The 18,635-nt window shown below is 37.2% G+C and overlaps 2 protein-coding genes across 2 annotated transcripts; both read left to right on the plus strand.

The window, feature by feature from the left end:
- The first annotated feature begins 126 nt into the window (after positions 1–126).
- Positions 127–7,840, plus strand: LOC116308860 (PAX3- and PAX7-binding protein 1). The gene is made up of 11 exons (XM_031719363.2): positions 127–1,402; positions 2,309–2,435; positions 3,519–3,743; positions 4,157–4,356; positions 4,625–4,772; positions 4,964–5,082; positions 5,497–5,573; positions 5,786–5,852; positions 6,075–6,221; positions 7,081–7,232; positions 7,615–7,840. The coding sequence occupies exons 1-11, from the start codon at positions 140–142 to the stop codon at positions 7,718–7,720; spliced, it is 2,631 nt and encodes an 876-aa protein (XP_031575223.2). The 5' UTR covers positions 127–139; the 3' UTR covers positions 7,721–7,840.
- An 883-nt stretch (positions 7,841–8,723) lies between these two features.
- LOC116308861 (uncharacterized) lies at positions 8,724–17,941 on the plus strand. The gene is made up of 13 exons (XM_031719364.2): positions 8,724–9,512; positions 10,442–10,480; positions 11,462–11,614; positions 11,746–11,970; positions 12,052–12,090; positions 12,621–12,742; positions 13,408–13,533; positions 13,896–14,372; positions 14,741–15,259; positions 15,772–15,982; positions 16,099–16,428; positions 16,718–16,970; positions 17,618–17,941. The coding sequence occupies exons 1-13, from the start codon at positions 8,868–8,870 to the stop codon at positions 17,779–17,781; spliced, it is 3,303 nt and encodes a 1,100-aa protein (XP_031575224.2). The 5' UTR covers positions 8,724–8,867; the 3' UTR covers positions 17,782–17,941.
- Positions 17,942–18,635: the final 694 nt, after the last annotated feature.

Genomic DNA, 18,635 nt, shown 5'->3' on the forward strand with positions numbered 1-18,635 from the left:
GATCTTATGTGGTTCTTAAAAAATATTCTCTTTTATTTGTGACTAGATTTTTTATCTTATCACATCTTTTTTTGTCTCCTAGATTGGGTTACCTGTGGAGTAATCGCCCATGATGCCTCGCAGGCTTAGGTAGAAGAACATGGCCGCCATGTTTCGAAAATCAAAACGTAATTTTAGAAAAAAAAACCTGGAATTAAACGAAGAGGAAGATGATGCAAACGAGAACGAATCGACAGAGAACATTAATGCAATTACTACTGGAAAATTGGCTGAAAAAGTGAAGAGTAAAGCAAAGATTGAGAAGGTTGCTTCGACAAGTTCTCTGTTGAGTTTCGACCACGATGATGAGGAAGAAGTTTTTCAAGTTCGTAAATCAAAGGAAAGTCGGAAGCTGAGCAAAAAGGCAAAGTCAAAGAAGGAAAAACAAAAGGACAAAGGTAGAGAAGGCGAGAATGTTGATGGTCAAAGTAGGCTAGAGTCTCCAGAAAATGACAACATTGCTGACATAAAGCTTGCAGCTCTACGGGCTGAGCTAAATCAGATGTCAAAACTAGACGAAGATGAAGATGATGATGGTGAAGAAAGTGATAATTCTCAAGAGAATAAAGAAGCAAGTTCAAATTCACTAGCTGCAGTCAGGCAGCATCAGTTTAATATACCAGATGCTGCAACCATACATGCCTTGAAGAAGAAGAGAGAAATGGCAAGACAGTCTGGTACAGGACAAGACTTTATTCCCTTAGACGACACTAAAAGGTTTTCTGGTCGGTTTGATTCAGCTTCACGTCTGGTGCGGGAAGATGAAAATGATGCAAGTGATGATGAGGATGGGCCTATCAGTTTTAATGCTGTTAAGACCCAAGATAATAACTTTTACATGAAGGATGAGGATAATGAGAATGAGGAGGGGGAAGACGAAGAAGATGAAGAAACAAAGAGATGGGAAAATGAACAGATCCGTAAAGGAGTGTCTGCATCTCAGGCCCAGCAAGATAAAGAGCCGCAAAGTTATGGAGTACAGAATCTTTCAATTTCTCAAGAGAGTTACCAAAAAAGCTCTTTGTTCAACCAAAATGTGTATCCTTATGGAGGTGAATATGGCCAGGAATCCACCCAACAGAAATACAATGGTTCGCATCTTCCTGGACAAATTAGGTCATCAAAGTCACAAGTCGTTACCATGGAAACAGTCTGGGATGCAATGAACAAGCGACTAGAATCCTTAAATGAGGTTCATCGTGGGCACTGCATGGAGCAAGATAAGATCACAGAACACCAAAGGGTGTCAGAAGAAAGTATTGAGAATCTTATACGGCGAGGTGTAGAGGCGGAGCGGCAGTATGGGTTTTACCAAGAGATGAGGGGGTATGTCAGGGACTTGATAGAATGCCTTAATGAAAAGGTGGGTGATACAAGCAAGGGTGGATGGAACAGGGCTTGTCATTCCGATGCTCTGTACTCCTGCCGCCTGTTTGTAGTACTTCAATGACTACTATACTTGAATTTATGTTTCATAACCAGGAATATGGACTGGTTTATGAAGATGGATTCAAGCAGTGACCGATGGATTCAACTAGTTTGAACCATGTTACGTTTCAAAATATGGTTGAGTTTTGATCTCATTCCTCTTAAAAATTTGTTTGGTTTGGTTGTGCAGACACATATATGGATGACACATGACTCATCATTTGGTTTTGTTTTGGTTTCATTCCTCTTAAAAAATTGCTTCTTCAACACAGTATTTTAAATTTAGTTTTTTTTTCAAGCTTTAGGGTCGCCTGACCCATTGTCAGACAAAAAATGTTTCACAATGTAACAACCCTTAGTATTACGTTTACTAATGTATGATTACGCAGCAAGTTCAATCTCTACTTGGAACAATTATTGTTCCAAGATCACTGAAGTAAATACTGGAACGGTAAATTTTTCAGTCCATTCATGAGTCTATCTACATGTCTGTGTCTCTATATGTGTATCCATCCAGGTATATGTGTATCCGTCCAGGTATATGTCTGTCCATATTATGTGTCTCTCTACACATGTGTCTGTCCATGTATGTCTGACTTTGTGTCTTTCCACCCATGTGTATGTCTATCTGTTCATGTGTCTCTCTACCCATTTGTCTGTCTGTGTACATCTGTCCATATGTGTGTATTTCCACCCATGTGTCTGTCCATGTTTGTCTACTAATGTGTCTGTCCACGGTTCCTGTCCACCCATATTATGTTCGTGTGTGTGTCTGTATAACTTACTGTCTGTCTATCTGGTGTTATTGCCATTTAACATCCTTGCTTTTTCTGTCCTGTAGGCTACAGCTATAGACGCAGCAGAAAGATCTATGAGTGACCTACTAAAGCAAAGAGCACAGCGTCTTGTGGAAAGACGACAAGAAGATGTTAAAGATCAGGCTGATGAATTTCTTTCCTTACAATCTGGTAAAGATATTGTTGTTTTAAATAGAAACAAGTATTAACTTATGAAATGTGTTTTTGTCACTCGGTACAGATCTATATGTAAAGTGTATGCTACATCAAGTGTATAAGCAGATTAAAAAATCTGCCTCAGTTGGGTTCTCGTGGGACTCGAGCCACTGACCTCTTGTTTGCTAGACAAGATCTCAACCGCTCGGCCACTGAGGCTTTACGCGAGAAGGTCGTGTTAGATCTATATTTGAATTCAAATCCGCGCTGTGATCTTTTACCCAACACGAAACAAAACGAACAATGTTCAGAACCTGCTCGGAATATCCGTTAATCAATGGAATTTTTATAAATTGTGAATTTATGAAATGTGTATTAACTTGTTAAGGTTGAATCCTGTATCCTAACTAAAACAGGATTACAGAAATCAGACTACTCTTGTATCCCCCTCAGACAACAGCAAACCAATCCCCATTGCAGCAGTTTTCCCAGTGGAATTAAAATCCTGTCCCACAAACAACTACACAGTATTTATTTTGAAGAATACTACAAGGATTATGAGGCGATTTTATTTTATTTTCAAAAGACAGTAAACAACAGAAACAGCTTATAATCAATTTTCTTTGATCAGTTCTAAATTCTGAGATATTCTAGCTAAGTTGTTAAGCTTTTGAGACATAGCAACGGCAACTACTGGGAGCATAACCATGAATCTGGGACTCATAATTTTTTCTAAGTTCCTTTCAGCTAGAGACAAAATTAATGATAAATTATTTCTATACATACTTTCCTAGCTAATAAATCAATTTCATCATATGAAAGGATTCTTTCTAAATTGTCCAGGGGCCAATCCAGTTAAAAATATAAGGGGGCTTGACCAAATTTTGCGAATGAAACTACAGAACTTGGAAAAATATTTTTTGCTATTCTACTTCAAGAATAATAGCCAATGTCCTGAAGGGAGGGGGGAGGTGTCTACAGCCCCCCTTTACATCCCCTCTGGGTCACCCCTGAATGACCTCCATACTCAAAGTTGTACAATGCCTATAGAAGGAAAAAAAGAAAGCATAGCTAAAAAGCTCACTTACCTTCATCCAGGAAAACAAAATCAGAATGTCAAACCAATAATAGATGAGTTTGGCAGAGACATGACCATGTATGTGGAAGAACGCAAGAAACGAAGGGCGGCAGATAGAGAAGGAAGAAGAATGAGAAGGCGAAGAAATAGAGAAATAACTGGTTCTAATACTGCACATCATGAGGGAATGTCTACTGATGAAGAAGAAACGGAAACAGATTCACGGCAGCTGAAGTCTGAATCGGGTGAATTTCCCTATGAATTACTAAATTGTTGAGCTATTTATTTATTTTTGGTAACTTTTAATGCAGCATTACTTTGAGATCATGGAAACAATGTTTTATAAAAACTTTCCCTCCCAATTTTAATGCACTTTTCTGCAACAAAAAAATCATCAAACAGTGAAAAAGGGCCAAGTTTTCTTATAACAGCTAAGCCATGCCTTTTTGCCTACATTTTGGCCACATTTTGATCACATACATGTGCAATGTTTGGAACTAATCAATGAAAATAAGTGGAGCAATCAAGCAAAATTGGGGGCGGCTGTTATAAGAAAATTTGAGCCTATTCCACAGTGCTGTGTTTTATTGTAAAGTGACTCCCTAATTTTTTCCTGCCATTTTTCCCTCCTTCCTGATAATTATATTCATCATCTCAGAGAGAATCATTCAAGAATCAAGAACATTATTTGAAGACGTCATAGAGGATTTTAGCTCCATCGAAAAAGTCAAATCAAAGTTTGAGAAATGGAAAAATGTGTGCGAAGATAGCTACAAAAATGCGTACATTTCCCTATGTCTTCCAAAACTCTTCACCATGTTTGTGCGTTTGGAACTCCTTGGATGGAATCCATTGAACGTAAGTTATATTTAGACACATTCCTCTCCTCCTCCTCACATTCAGTCTTAATTTTTTTACCTTTTTTTTCAATCTAAGCCTCCAAATTTTAGGGTATGTGAAATATGCAAAAGGGTTGAGAAGGTCTGCAGTAACGATTCTTGATTAAGGGAATTTAAAAGCTTTAGAACCGCTTTATCATAAAACTAAAATTTCAAAAATCTTCTTTAGTGGTTGCATGGTATTCTAATCATTCATTCACTCTTTAATGTTTTTTCATCCTTTTCAGGAAGATGCTTTGGACATAGAGCAAATGTCTTGGTATAATTCTCTTATTGGATTTGGTTTCCATGAACATGAAGATATCGACCCTAAAGACGATGACATCAAGATAATACCTAGCATAATAGAGAAGGCAGTTCTTACTAAATTAACAGGTACTGTGATTTTGCTCTCTGAGTCAGTCAACATAAAATATATTGCATTGCGTGCATTGATAAGGCAGGCTTGACATAAAGACTGCAATGATTTTTCATTAATTTATCTGTCCATTGATTTATGCATCCTTACATCCATTTGTTCATATATTCATTTGATGTCCATCCATTGATTCATTTATCTATTTTAGGATTAGTTCAACATGTTTGGGATCCCTTGTCAAGTAAGCAAACAGAGAGACTCATTCAACTTCTAAAAAATCTTTCCGATGACTTCCCTACAGTCCAGGCAGACAACAAAACCACCCAGGTAACAATCTACAGCTATATATCTTTATTCTCTTAAATATTAGTGAGGTCTTGATAGTTTTATCTGTTGGAACCTTTTACTCACTCTAAAAATAAAAGTAAAGCTAACATTTTACTTCGATAATGCTGGGAGTGGTTGCCCAATTCTTTAAGCCGGAAGCTCATGTATAAAGCGCTTAAAGGCGCACACTTTATCCCCTCAGATGGTACCCCTCAGACTGTCAGTGCTCCTTATTGCGGGTATTTAAAGCTGAAGCTACACAGTCTGATCAGAGAGAAGTAATGTCAATTAACCCATGGACCTCTAGCTCTGAAGGTTGTGCACTGCCACTAACCAACTGAGCCATGCCTGGTCAAATCATTTTCCCTTAAACCTTGAAGCCTATATTGTACTGAGAATCTTTATTCTTCATAGCAACTGTTCAGTGCCATTGTAACTCGTTTGAAAAAAGCAGTCAATGAAGATGTATATGTACCTCTTTATCCAAAACAGTAAGTACCAGGCTAGAGGAAAATATTTTCCATTTAGTTTTAGACAGTTTCGTTTCCTTTTATTCCTTAATGTCTTTCATTCCCATCTGTTTCCTTTCTTTCTTTTCCTTACTCTTTCATTCCTTTATTGCAGTTTTTGAAGTAATTTCTTTTCTCTTCTCATATTTCTGAATTTAATATTTTAATCTTTTTTTCTTTCCTATTTCTGAAAGATTATTAGAAAACAAAAGTTCTGGTGTACTAGAGTTTTTCCAAAGGCAGTACTGGTCTTGCTATAAGGTATTTATTCTTAATGCTTTGGTACTTAAAATCACTATAAACATATTTCTACCCCAAAGTATCCTATGATGCATTGTGGCATTAGTGCACTAAGAAGCAAAGTGACTAGATGCAAAGCAAACTAGAACAACATTTATTTACAATGTGATACCTTTAACACTAACACAGTGCATATAAATTTTTTACTTACTAATTTTTGAAATTATTATTATATTTTATCAGCTATTTTGTAATATCTTATTATGGGATGGCCTGTTATCTTCCGGAGCAATACAACAGTTAGCACTGGATGGATTACTGAATCGATACCTCATCTTGGGCCTACAACATTCTACACTATATTACGACAGTCTAGAAAAATGCAAAATGGTAATGTTTTGATCGGTGGGAAAAGTGCACAAATGTTGCAAATTTCGTTTTATAAATCTCACGGTGCCAACCTGCCGTGCCGTGACCATGACCGTATCTGTGCATTATGTAGTGTTTAAAAAACGAGTAGGAGTGTTTTATCAGGTATAAAGGTATATACCTGATAAAACACGATCTACGAGTTTTTTGAACTGCTTAAAACACTCATGAACAATTTATAAGATTTTGGTTCAACTGGAGCCACCATACACGTCACGAACATGGATTTTTATACTTCGATAGAGATTTGACGTCACGGGCATGCGCAACCAGATTCAATAGAAGCTCCCACACGTTGGATATTGCGTGCCAAGGCAAAGACAGGCACGTTATTCAAAGATCTTTAGGGTTGACTATGACGTTGATGGAGCTCTATGTCTTCATCTAAACTTGGATGCATACTTTATCCCTGATGAAGTCATCCTCATAGTATTCGAGTGGTCTTTATATAAAGATCACATGTGTCTTTATATAAAAACGCATGTGTCTTTATATAAAATCACTTGAATACTAATGAAGAGGACTTTATCGGGTATAAAGGTTCATGCACGTGACGTGTATGGTGACTCCAATTGGACCATAAGCTTATGAATTATTAATGAGTGTTTTAAGATTGAATAAGCAATGATATTGCATGCTTTATATGATTGGTTGAGTGTATATCTTCAAATCATTACCGTGATTTTTTTCAATATTCTCTCCTTGTAATCGAAATCATCTTAATTTTGAGGGCCGAAAGATAAAATGAATATTTAAATAAATAAATATTTTAATTGGAGACCTACACTGTAGCAGTAATCTGATTTTTTATTTTTTTCAGATCACCAACACCATCCCCAGACCTTGGTTGACCTTACTCACAGATTCTACTTTGCCCACCCTAGAGACCTTTGCGCGGTTTCTTGTCAACTTGGCGTCCTGTTTACAGAGGTCGAGCGCTGGCTGCTCGGACTCTGAAAAGAAAAAAGCTCGGTATGTAAAAGTAGAAGAGATGTATCTTTGGAATTAGTCGGGGGGAAAATTCTAACTCGCGTTGTTGGAAATTTGACACCGATTGCCAAACCTAAATTTGTCGGGTTGCGCAATTATTAAAATGATTATTAGAACCACTTTAGGTCATTAGAAAAAAAATTTCGTGCCTGTGGGAGACGTAATGTTCCTTGACCTTTAAATGATTTCCTCTCTGAACCAATTAAAAACGCAACAAATGCACATCAGCCAATCAGAGTGCTGGAATTCGAAAGCCATTTGAGTGTCAAGCTTCTCGGCTTCATTTCCCACTAATATAAAATATGCACTGTAAAATCTCTGTATCCCAAAACATTACTTTTTGACATAATTTTTTTATTTCCAGGAGTGGATGTAAGAAAATCGTCCAACATTTAAATTCACTCAAAGCAAAAGCCAAGGCAAAGGCAGTAGCCGCTGAACATGCTTTAGGCGAAGTTGGTGGACCCTAACGTGATCAAACTCAAGAAAATGGGTTTCTGTGTAGTATAATTATTATGTTTTTTCGTTCACAGAACATCAGATATGACGTGTAATATAAAATGTAATAAATTGAAGTAAGGAGTAATATAGTAACGAAAGAAGAAGTCGTTTGTACTTTGAATTCACTACATCAAGAAGTCGGGTTCGTGCTTTTTCTTTGCGGCTTTTGGTTACCGAGTCCTTTAGACTTGGGTTAAAAATTCCATTCTTACTTTTCTCTTCTCCATCTTTCTCTTCATACTTCTCTTTTTTTGCTTTTTTTGTTTCTTTCTTGAATATTGTTTTCATTAATTTTCCTTTTCTTCTTTTCCTTATTTTCCCGCGCTTTTTTGCACTTGGTCGTCATAGAAAATGTCAATCAAACCTAAAAGGGCCAATCAAGTAAAAGCGCGCGCTTTTAATGACTTACGTCACAATGCAACAAAGCACAACTTTGCTGACTTTTACTGGGACAGTATGCTGTAGACAACTGTCCTAAAAAAATGCACTTTTTATCGATTTTAGGCAGCGAAAAAATCACCAATATTTCTCTCCAACATTCGCAATGTTACCAACTTCTTCTGAAGGTGAGAAAGCATCATTTTTTGGTATCTTCTGACTACTTTTTTAAGCGTTTTTGAGAGCTCTCTTTTGCTCTGTTCATGTCCGACAAAAGTGAAACTTTGGAGAGTTTGATTGGTTAGTAATTCCAGTTTCTTTTTTAGTTTCCTTCTTTTTCTCTTACGTTAGAAAGTTTTTCTCTTTCAAACTTTTTCATCTACATTTTTGAGGGTTGTTTTCTGTTTTTAGATTTTTTAAAAGAAGTTTTTAGTTTTGACTTCATTGGTTTTTTTTTTTTTTTTTTTGTTTTTTTTTTTGGTAGAACACAAAGTTTTTCATAAAAAAGATACCTATTGTCCTGTCCTTACAGTCCTCATTAACTGTTATAAGATAATTTCGTTGTCTTTTTTATCCGTAAATCCCTTGAGACCATTGAACTCATTCATAATCATTTATTTGCTTGCCTACTACTGTTAAAACAAACACAGCACTTAGTTATGATTACTTAGGCCTTTTAGCAATCACTTTAGATGTTTGCTCTGTGTTTATTCACGTTTATGGGCTGAAATAGAGAACATGTCACATAACACGGCATTAGACGTCAAGAACTACGATGATAAAGGCCACGAAAAGCCAGAATCTGTCGCGAAGGACGCTAAAGTAATGGAAGTATGGCAGCATATCACAGACTATACGGATCTAAATGCGTGCTATTCGTCTCCAAGTCAATGGAATTTTAGATTTTTAGAGATAACTGGACAAAATTGCGAGACTCACAGGAATATTGAAGAAATCTGTAAAAGAATTCCTAAGCTTAGGATTGAAACGAAGACCCGTTATGTCAAGCCACGAGTTGAGTCGAAGTTACGCATCGACTTTAAATACAAACCTCCAAGAAAAGCTACAAAATCTCTTCCCAAACCACACAAGGAAAAGATAGTATCAATCAAAGTTCTGGTTCCTAAGCCATCAGATGAGAATTTATCTAGAAATTGCACTTGTACGTGTGAGAGTCCAGAAGAAATAGGGAAACGAAATGACATTAGGAGAAGCTACGAAGAACAAGAAGAAGAAGATGATGATATTTCATTCAAAGAATTGCTTGATATTTTATTCAAATATGATAAGGAAACACACAAAAATGGATCATCGAATGTCATTTGTAATCTTGTCAAAAGGTTTCAAGGAAATTCTCTTTTAAATGAAGACGAAGTTAAGAGGGTAAGTGTTATGATCATAATTTAATTCTCTACAAATATTTATATTTTTACACAGAGGTCAAATAATTTTTGCTAACATAATTTATAGACGTTATTACCAATATAGGGCTCTGCCATTCTAATGTGAAATGATTCTTAATTGTTTTAACTTTTAATTATGGCAAGTTTAATGAACCAGAATGACTGACCAAAAGTGTATCCAGTTATTTGATCTCAGAACATATGAATAAATAATCACTATATTAATAACTTGAAAAATAATTTTATTAACTTTCTTTGGTGTGACCGACCAAACAACAATTGCCTTTCTATTCATTTTTTACCTTTTTGCCTAACGAGTTATGCAACCACAGCTGAAACTATGAGCAACTATTGTATTATTTTCAATTTCTCTTTCCTGTCCAAATTAAAGATTAATTTGGATCGTTTCCATTCGCATTCTTTTGATGGAAAACTATGACTTATGGAATCAATCGAGTAGAGTTTGGGATGACGTAATTAGCATAGGTAATAGGACTACATGCTGTCAAAAAATTGGATAAAAAAAATTCCGAGGACTGACAAAATTGGAAGAGGCCGATAATGACACTACATGAACTAAAAGGAACAATAACCTACTTGCCGGCCTGTTAAGATTCAGTAAACTTGTAATAATTCTCACTGAGAGAAAACTAATTTTGGGGCTGTAGCCTTTTCACGCTTGATCTTGGAGACTCTGTTAGGATTGTTCGGTTTAGAGCAAAACAGTTTTAGGGTTATAATGAAAATGATCTTTTCTCGAGATAAGGGATAACTGAAAAATAATTTTAGGGATAACAGTAAGGCTTAGAGAAAATTAACTCGGAGAGCTTTAAAATAGTCCATTACTCTCATTGTTTAATTACTCGAGGTTGTTTACTTAAACTCGAAATCCTCTTTCTTTGTTCTTAGGTGCTAAAGATGTTAGACTCTAATAACCACATTGTACAGGTAAGTCCATTAGTACGACATTAGTGACCAATTCAATCTTTAGTGTTTGTTAATTGTGTTCATTCCTTTCGGATTTGCCTGACACTTTGAAATTAATCACTTTCTGAATGGGATCATGTTTTTAGAAGCTTTTTATTAGTCTTGGTGTAGTCTGGCTCGTCCGCAGGAATGCTGCTCTTAGATGGTTAGAACTCGTTCACATGGACCAAAAGCACCCAGAGGCTTTGCACCATCACGTGATGGCAGCCATGACAGGATCCACTGGGAAACTGAATTCTTTCTCATGTAAATCAGATTAGACCAGATTTAATTGTTCCTGCCTCCTGTCATGGCTGCCATCACGTGATGGTGAAAAGCCTCTTTTGGACCCTATTTGTTAAATAAAACAATGTAACGAGGCAGTAACACAATAGATTTGTCCTATTGTTTGAACACGCAAAGGTCTTTTTGGTCCATGTGCACGTGTGCTAACCCTCTTAGATATAGACTTACTAGGTTCACAGGAAGCCTAGAGAAGATGAAAAGACAAGAGAGATGCCTACGTAGAAGGCGTCAGTATTTCCTTTGTACTTTATAAAAAGGATTTTACGAAAATGTTTTTAAAAATTTCCCGCGGTCATGTTTTTAACAGAGTTGATTTGGTATAATTGTGGAAAGACAAGGTCACGGTACTGTTTTGAGGACATTCTTTGAACCAATCACAGCGCGCGATATCACTGCGTTAACAAGGATTTTGCCCTAAGGAATAACACGTGGCCTAAAATGGGAATAATTTTCAAAGAACGAAAAGAATTAGTCTCTACCTTCGTTGTTTGTCGTCCCATTTCAGACATGTAACCATGAAGTTGATCTTTTCATATGTAAATATTTTAAAATGTTCATCATAAAAGAACAATTCTCAGGTGGTCTGAAATGGGCAATGCGCATACTAAGGTAAAGAGGTCTATTCATTTAGTTTTCATTTGTCTTTTTTCATTCCAGGAATGTTTACTGATACTGATCAATAAGGTGACAAGCACTTCTACGACTGCTAAACTGTTCTTGCAAAACGATGTTCTTAATGATCTAATATACCTTATGTTGATGGGATCTACCGATGACGTTCAACTACAAGCTGCTTGTTGCATAGCCAAGGTGAGCTTTGATTGGTTTTACTGACATTGCTGGTGATTATCTTACTTATATTTCTTACTAAAAGATTTTCCTGACTGCCTTCATTCTTCTCCTCTCCCTCCCTTCTTCCTCCTTGCATTCGTATTCCACAGTTAACCGAACGAGAAGAGTTCTCTGATTTATGGATGGAAGCAATGGCTATCTCTGGAACCGAGGCTCTTTTCGATGTTTTATCAGCGGATGAGGAGACTGTGTTCGAGTCTTTACGTAAAGCAATATTGGATGCAGTCATGAACCTGGCAAAAAACCAGAAGATGGCTGCAATGTTAATAAACGGCTTTGATTTAACGAAAATCATTGACTTGACGCGCTGTAAGGTACATAAGTATTGAATATATTAGACCATTTTGATAGGATGGGAGTCTTATTTCATTTAAAAAAATTTTCGTCTTTTTAAGACCGACGAAGGCAAAGTATTTGGGTCTCCTGCAATTCAGGTAAATTTGTTGAAACTTTTTTTAAAACTAAATCACATCTTAGCAGAAGCTGTGTTTTTTCATATTGATGGTATTGATGGTTGATGGTAGTCGCGTGCTGCACGAATGATGTTGGTACACGATTACAATGATGATGATGATAGGTGAATAATGAGACATAACAATGATAATGATATGATGGAAATCAAAGTTGTAAAATTAAATGTCCGTCAGGGTGTTTTTCCTTTTGCTTATTTGTTGTTGTCTTTTATTATCGTTACCACGTTTTTTTAACTGATCATTTCATTCAAAAATGATCACATGCATGGCACAGAAAAATTTAATTACGTTAGATAGATTCTTGGGCTCGGTTTTGCCACTTGATTTTCAAATGATGATGATGATGATGATGATGGAGGTGATGATTGTGATAAGGAAATGCATGTCTAAAGAGGATTCCTCATTTCCAGTTTTAAAAGGGGAGACCCCTACCTGGATCTGCAGCTGTTTGTTAGCGTGATGTTGAATATATACGTTTCCATTATCCACAGAAAGTGGCTATGGGAGTTCTCAACAGTCTACTTGCACACAGCTATGATATAGTTGAGCAGTTTATTTCTAAATACAGTGAAGCTGTTGATAGGGTTCTGGACATCTTGCAGTACAGCTCATGGTAAAGGAATTTAAATTATTATCAGTGCATACATCAGCAACCTTAATGGACTACTTGGACGATACGGCGACCATCTTGCCATGGGGTAAAACAAAACAAAGATGACGGAGAATACATAGAGTTTGGTGTGTTTGTCTTTCTTTTATGGGTAAAGGTGATCGATGTACTGCCTTAATTCATCTTTTGTTGTACCTATACTCTTGTGGTAAGCTGTTTAGAATATCAATCAACGCCATTACTGTAGCAAAGCTTTATTTGCCTCCCTGGGACTTCTTATGTTACCTTGCGATCCAAGATGGCCCCCGTATCATCGAAGTAGTCCATTGTTGACTAAAATTCTCTAGGAAAGCGAGAACGGGGGTGCGGAAATTAAGGGTAGGAGAAAGAATTGTATTTAATAGGAGAAAGTGTAAGGTCTAGAGGTATAAATGACCATGTTTAACCAACGTAACTAAAATATTCATGCTTTGAATGTCATTTATTTGGTTCTTCTCGCCTTCCCACCTTGATTTAGAACAGACAAAAGAAAGAAAATATGGTTATTGAGTATCCCTCGTTCACAAAATAGATTGTGAATGTGGATATACAAAATGTGTGCAACTTTGATTCTATTAATGAACTGTTATTTCATGACAAGTATCACCTAAAAGTAAACTTCCTTTCAGCTCTCAACAGCAGGAAGCAGCTCGGTTTCTATCAACGTTAACCTTATTTCCTCATGGCATTGACCCCGTTATATCCCATCATGCAACAGAGCACCTCCTTTGGGCCATGACATGCTCTCATTGTAGGTAAGTCAAAATGTAAACATTGCCTTCCCCGGCTGACCAGTATCACATAATTTACGTACGTTGCTTGATCATCGACTCCGGTTGTTGAAATAAGGAATCAAGATCTTTGTTGAAAATTATGTTTAGCATCAATCTTAAATTCGTGTCCAAGTCCCAAAGAGGGTTTTTACAGCGATATATATATATGTATCTCTATTAAGCGACCAGCCTTTGCATGTTAACGATCAATTAACGATTTGTCAGTTCGAGTGTTGCCTCATCTCTCAGTTTTCTTAAAAGTTTGATCGTACATAAATGCCCTTCACCAGCCTAACTACATATCTTAGTGAATTCTAATTGCTTTTCTTGGTTTCTGGTTTCAGATTTGTCCGAGAAAACACAAGTAAAGCCTTCAAAAACATAACGCAACACTCGGACAAGACTAAAGTGCTCAGTGCGCTTGAGCAGTTCTCAATCGCACAAATTGATCAACCATATGATTCAAATAGAGAACTCGACGCACTCAGAGCTCAACCAACAACAACTAAAATCATTAGTGATTTACAGAAACATACGTCATTATCGAAACTGGAGAAAACCATGGTAGACATATTTTCCGTTCTTAGTATAAGTTTTCAAACTGACTCGTTACACTTGTGCGGAACAAGTAGAACGTTTACAAACGATAGTCAAGGTAAAGATGCCAGAAATTGTCAGGGAATATCGACCAAAGGTGTTAATGAGCAGTACCTTAGTAGTTTAAGGGTGCTCGTCAATATTTTGGTTGCCATGGCGACGTTAATTTGTTTGAAAGACAGGGACGAAAGCGAGAAAGAGATTCCCTGTTCGTTGGGAAATGGGTAAGTTTATTTGATTTCCATTTTAATGTCTGTCTTATGTTTTGTCAGAGCAATTGATCTTTTAAGGTATTATTGTCTTCCATTTATTTACTTATTTGTCGTTTCTTCCATTCACTAAGAATTCGTTCTTTTCTTTATTCTTCCATTCATATATTTCCAATTCCATTCATTTAATCAGTTGAATCCCATTTAATTTATTATCATTCTCCTCATTTTTTACACTCTCTCGTTCACACCTTCCTTTTTTTCCCGATAAAAGTAATGTGTAAACGACCGAGTGTAAAGAATGCCATTTCGTTTCATTCGTTTATTTCTTTTTTTGTTTATTCATTCATTTCTTTGATCAGTCTTATGTCTTTTCATTATAGAGCAAATCTTAGTCTTGCCGCATTATTTGTTCAATGCGGTGGTCTACAGTTTCTCAATCAACTCCGATTCCTAACGACCAAACTACAACGTGTAAACCCTCCCAGTTTCCATGAAATCGACCCCACAACTTTACCACCAAAGGAAATAGTATCTTCAATCAAAAATACAAGATCAGAACTGATATTCACTGCTTCCGGCCAAAAGCGAATACCGAAAAATCGCTACCCAGATTTTGGGTTTCATTCGGCAGAAATTCAATTCGTAGGACAAGCTGTCGAATTCCTTAATCTTCTGGTGCAAGTAACAACTCAAGATTTCGATCCTGTTCAAGAGGATCTGAACGTATTTATTCACAACAGGTCACCCCCTGCACTTTCTAAAAGAAAACATATTTCTTTCCTAAGTGCGGCTTTGGTCGTCAGGAGTGTCATCAGGGTGAATGGTTCAATATCTCCCCGTGGGGGTAAGGAAGGCAACGATAATGGCAATAAGAAAAGAATAAAACGGCATAGTTCCAGGTAATGAATTTAAAATGAAAGAACAAACTAAGAATAAAAAATATTATTCATCCTGGGAATTGTTATCAATAATACTTGTTCATTTGTCTCACGATTGAGGGTCATTTGTAGCAACGCGACGTTTCGACTGAAAACTGTTAGTCTTCATAAGACGATGGCGTAGACTGGATGGTGTGTCTGTCATATATTTCAAATTTCATGACTGAAAGCCTCCCGCTCTCGCCAAGATCGATATTCTACCTTCTAGTTTGAAAGGGATTGGTAACGAATTATACGATCAGCGGCCTGGCGCCGCCGTGAGTAAGATGCTGAATGTTTTAAATCCGGTACAAAGCATACCATATAAGGGATGATGAACAAAAGATATTTGTACGGACCTCAGATCTTGGGGTTTATTCTCCGAACCTAAATTTTTCTTGAAACGAGTTCATTTCCCTTCCTTTTCGATCAAACATGGAAATAAGTTATCTCCTTCACTCAAAGGCTTCTTACATGTTATTTCTACTTGTCAGATCTCTAAGTAGTCGCACGAGTCATACAACTATGGAGAGAAGATCAACGACTACAAGCCAAGTAACCAAGTCTTCCTCGTCGCCTTCTGTGTTAGATCCTGGGACGAGCTCAAAGAACGAGATGATTCATTATGTGAAGCAAAGTCTTTTAGCAGCTAATGTGGTGTCACTTCTTGCTGTTTGGGTTACCTGTGGTGTCTATGACATTCAAGTAATTATTTGCTTTGTTATCCATCTCCCTCTTGAAAAATCATTTGAAGACCTTGTTTAGGGATTTATCGGTTGTCTAAATTTACTATAAAACTGGCTTTGACTTTGTTTTAACAGATAGGTGTCATTAAAGTACTGCGGTACTTGATGCACACATACAATCCACCAAAACGAGTCTGTAATGACCAGGCTTCACACAATCAACCTCAGGAAGCTTGGGCCACAAAGACCAAGAAAGCTTCCAAATCCACGAAACCAAGTCAGCGGTCCTCTCTTACTCAACTAAACAAACCAAAGAACAAGTCCACTCAACTTAGTCACTTGTGTGTACGTCACGTGATCCAGTACTGTGGGGCTTATCTCTTGGATCTTCTTGAGCCTCCAGCAACGAGAAATTTGGGGAGGTTGTCGTTAATGGTAATACGAGAGGCGATAGTAAATGGAGAGGTAAAGAACTAACATCTACCCACACCCACCCACCCATCTACCTACCTACCTACTTACATGCCTATACCTTGACCCAGCTACCCATTTATCTCAGTACCCACCTACCTACTATCCTATTTCCCTTACTATCTACCTACTATTGAGATTACTGCCTACATACCTACCCATCTACCTACCCAACCTATACTGACCTAACTATGGCCTACGTAAATACTTTGCAATGTAATAGGTTATATAAGTATCATTTTCCAGCAGCATAAAATACACCTCTGAAACTTCCTCTTTACAGAATGATAGCCGACTCAACTTCGTCAAACTTGGTTGTCTGTCACAAGTTATTAATTACATCCGGGGTACGGAAGATGAACCAGAAATCCAAAGTCTCGGTTTGGTTGTACTCCGGAGCCTGGTATCTAATAACCAGGCTCTTAAGCAGCTCTTCCTAGCGCACGGAGGTATGAGCCTCGTTATGGCACTTTATGAGTACAAAGAAGGATTGGTCAAAGAGGAAGCTGCTTGTACGCTGAAGATGTTTTCCAGAGGTAATAGACAATTACCTTTTTCTCTTTAACCATTGTAAACTCGTTTCATTCAATTGTATAGTGGAATCATGCTTAGGGACCAGTCATAAAGTCGGAGGGAGGGGGTTTGAGGAGAAAATTGGGGGCCCTAAAATTTATTTTGGTGGAACATGGCGGGCCTTGAAAGGTCAAAAGGAGGATCGGCAGGATTAGGAGGATTTTTTAAACGATTGAAGGGGGTACCCGAAAAACATGAATGCTATTAGATTGGGGTCTGGAAAATTTTATGAATCAAAAACATTTTCTCCTTCGCCCCCCTCTCCGACTTAAATAATCACAATTGGTCCCTTAATGGGCAGCTCGCTGTTACGGACACTGTAATCTCGGTGATATTAGCTATTCCGAGGTTGAGAGGGACACTGGGTCAAGTTTGCATTACAGTGCATTATGGGAATGTTTTAGAGGGACAAAATAGGCGCCCTCTTGAAAATATATATCCCCCTAAGGCATTTCTAAAATGCACTATACTGTTGACTCGATCTTTTTTTCCTACCCTCTGAAATATGGCCGCCATGCACGTTTTTTGGATGGTCACCTCGGTATCCGTATCACGGCGTTGGTCAATGCTCATAATTTCTTGTTTATGAGTATTTTTGTTTGTTTGATAGCATCTGCCGATACAGGGAATAAAACAAAAGGCCCGACGGCTCATTCTAAGAAGCGTTCTAGAACCCAGACCACCAATGACGACATCTGGGATCACGTGACAAAGAAGTGGGAAGGCCAAGATAAGGTGGCCAAAGTCTTAACGAAGTTTAACGTCAGATACTAAAGAAATACTCCGCACATAGGTGGGCAATTTCAAAGATATACCGAATATCTAATAATAAGTCAATGTCATATTTTTAAGTGAATCACGAGCAACTTTATAGGAATAAATTTTATTGTTTTTGCGGTATCATAGAATAATGAAAAATATAATTAGCGGACGCATCTCCATTTAAAAAAATTATAATTATCGTGATATCAAGAACAATATGTTTAAAAATATGTATTTTCTTATTTATTATATTATTTTATACAATTTTCATAACAATGTAAGAATGTAACTCATTTTCTCATCAATCTACATGACTTTGTATTAGCGAAACATTTCCGACCTACCATGCCACCCTAGAAAATGTCGATAAACTTACACCTTGATCGAGCGGGTTAAATAGAATGCCGTCTATCAATAATACCTATACGCCGGTATTCTGAGTAACTAGGATCCACGAGCGCATCAGTGACTAGCTGCGCAGATGTCGATAATAGAGTCTTTAATGCAGCCGCCCTTGGTCAACAGTGATTTTATTCGAGCAGGTTAAGTAAAGAGTTGATTGATGCTAACGTAAGTTCAGACTGCGATGAGTTATGATGCCGATAAGATATTCCATGACCTTCCAGAACCGATTTTTAGTTATAATCCGCCAAAAGAATTTATCGGTGTCTCAGTTCAAGAGGGCAGATTGTCAGCCATTTAAGCTATGAATACATGGTCAATGTTTTACAACAAATATAGTTGTCTATTTGCTTCCTTCTTGTCCATCTTTGCGATCATCTCTTTTTCTACCTTTGTTTTTCACCGACGCGTCGCTTCGCCTGTACTGATATTGATATATTTGATATAGTTCATGACTCAGAATA

The sequence above is a fragment of the Actinia tenebrosa genome, unplaced genomic scaffold, assembly GCF_029948245.1.
Source record: "Actinia tenebrosa isolate PJP-AT-01 unplaced genomic scaffold, QUT_ActTen_1.0 PGA_scaffold5__44_contigs__length_20552954, whole genome shotgun sequence".
NCBI classification, from domain to species: domain Eukaryota; kingdom Metazoa; phylum Cnidaria; class Anthozoa; order Actiniaria; family Actiniidae; genus Actinia; species Actinia tenebrosa.

Excerpts from the sequence above, each read along its gene's own strand:
- LOC116308860 (XM_031719363.2), top strand. The coding sequence starts at position 140 with ATGGCCGCCATGTTTCGAAAATCAAAACGTAATTTTAGAAAAAAAAAC. Across the intron at positions 1,403-2,308 it reads TAGAATGCCTTAATGAAAAG|GCTACAGCTATAGACGCAGC; the intron begins GTGGGTGATACA and ends TCTGTCCTGTAG. Across the intron at positions 5,083-5,496 it reads CAGACAACAAAACCACCCAG|CAACTGTTCAGTGCCATTGT; the intron begins GTAACAATCTAC and ends TATTCTTCATAG.
- LOC116308861 (XM_031719364.2), top strand. The coding sequence starts at position 8,868 with ATGTCACATAACACGGCATTAGACGTCAAGAACTACGATGATAAAGGC. Across the intron at positions 12,743-13,407 it reads ATCTTGCAGTACAGCTCATG|CTCTCAACAGCAGGAAGCAG; the intron begins GTAAAGGAATTT and ends ACTTCCTTTCAG. Across the intron at positions 15,983-16,098 it reads GTGGTGTCTATGACATTCAA|ATAGGTGTCATTAAAGTACT; the intron begins GTAATTATTTGC and ends TTGTTTTAACAG.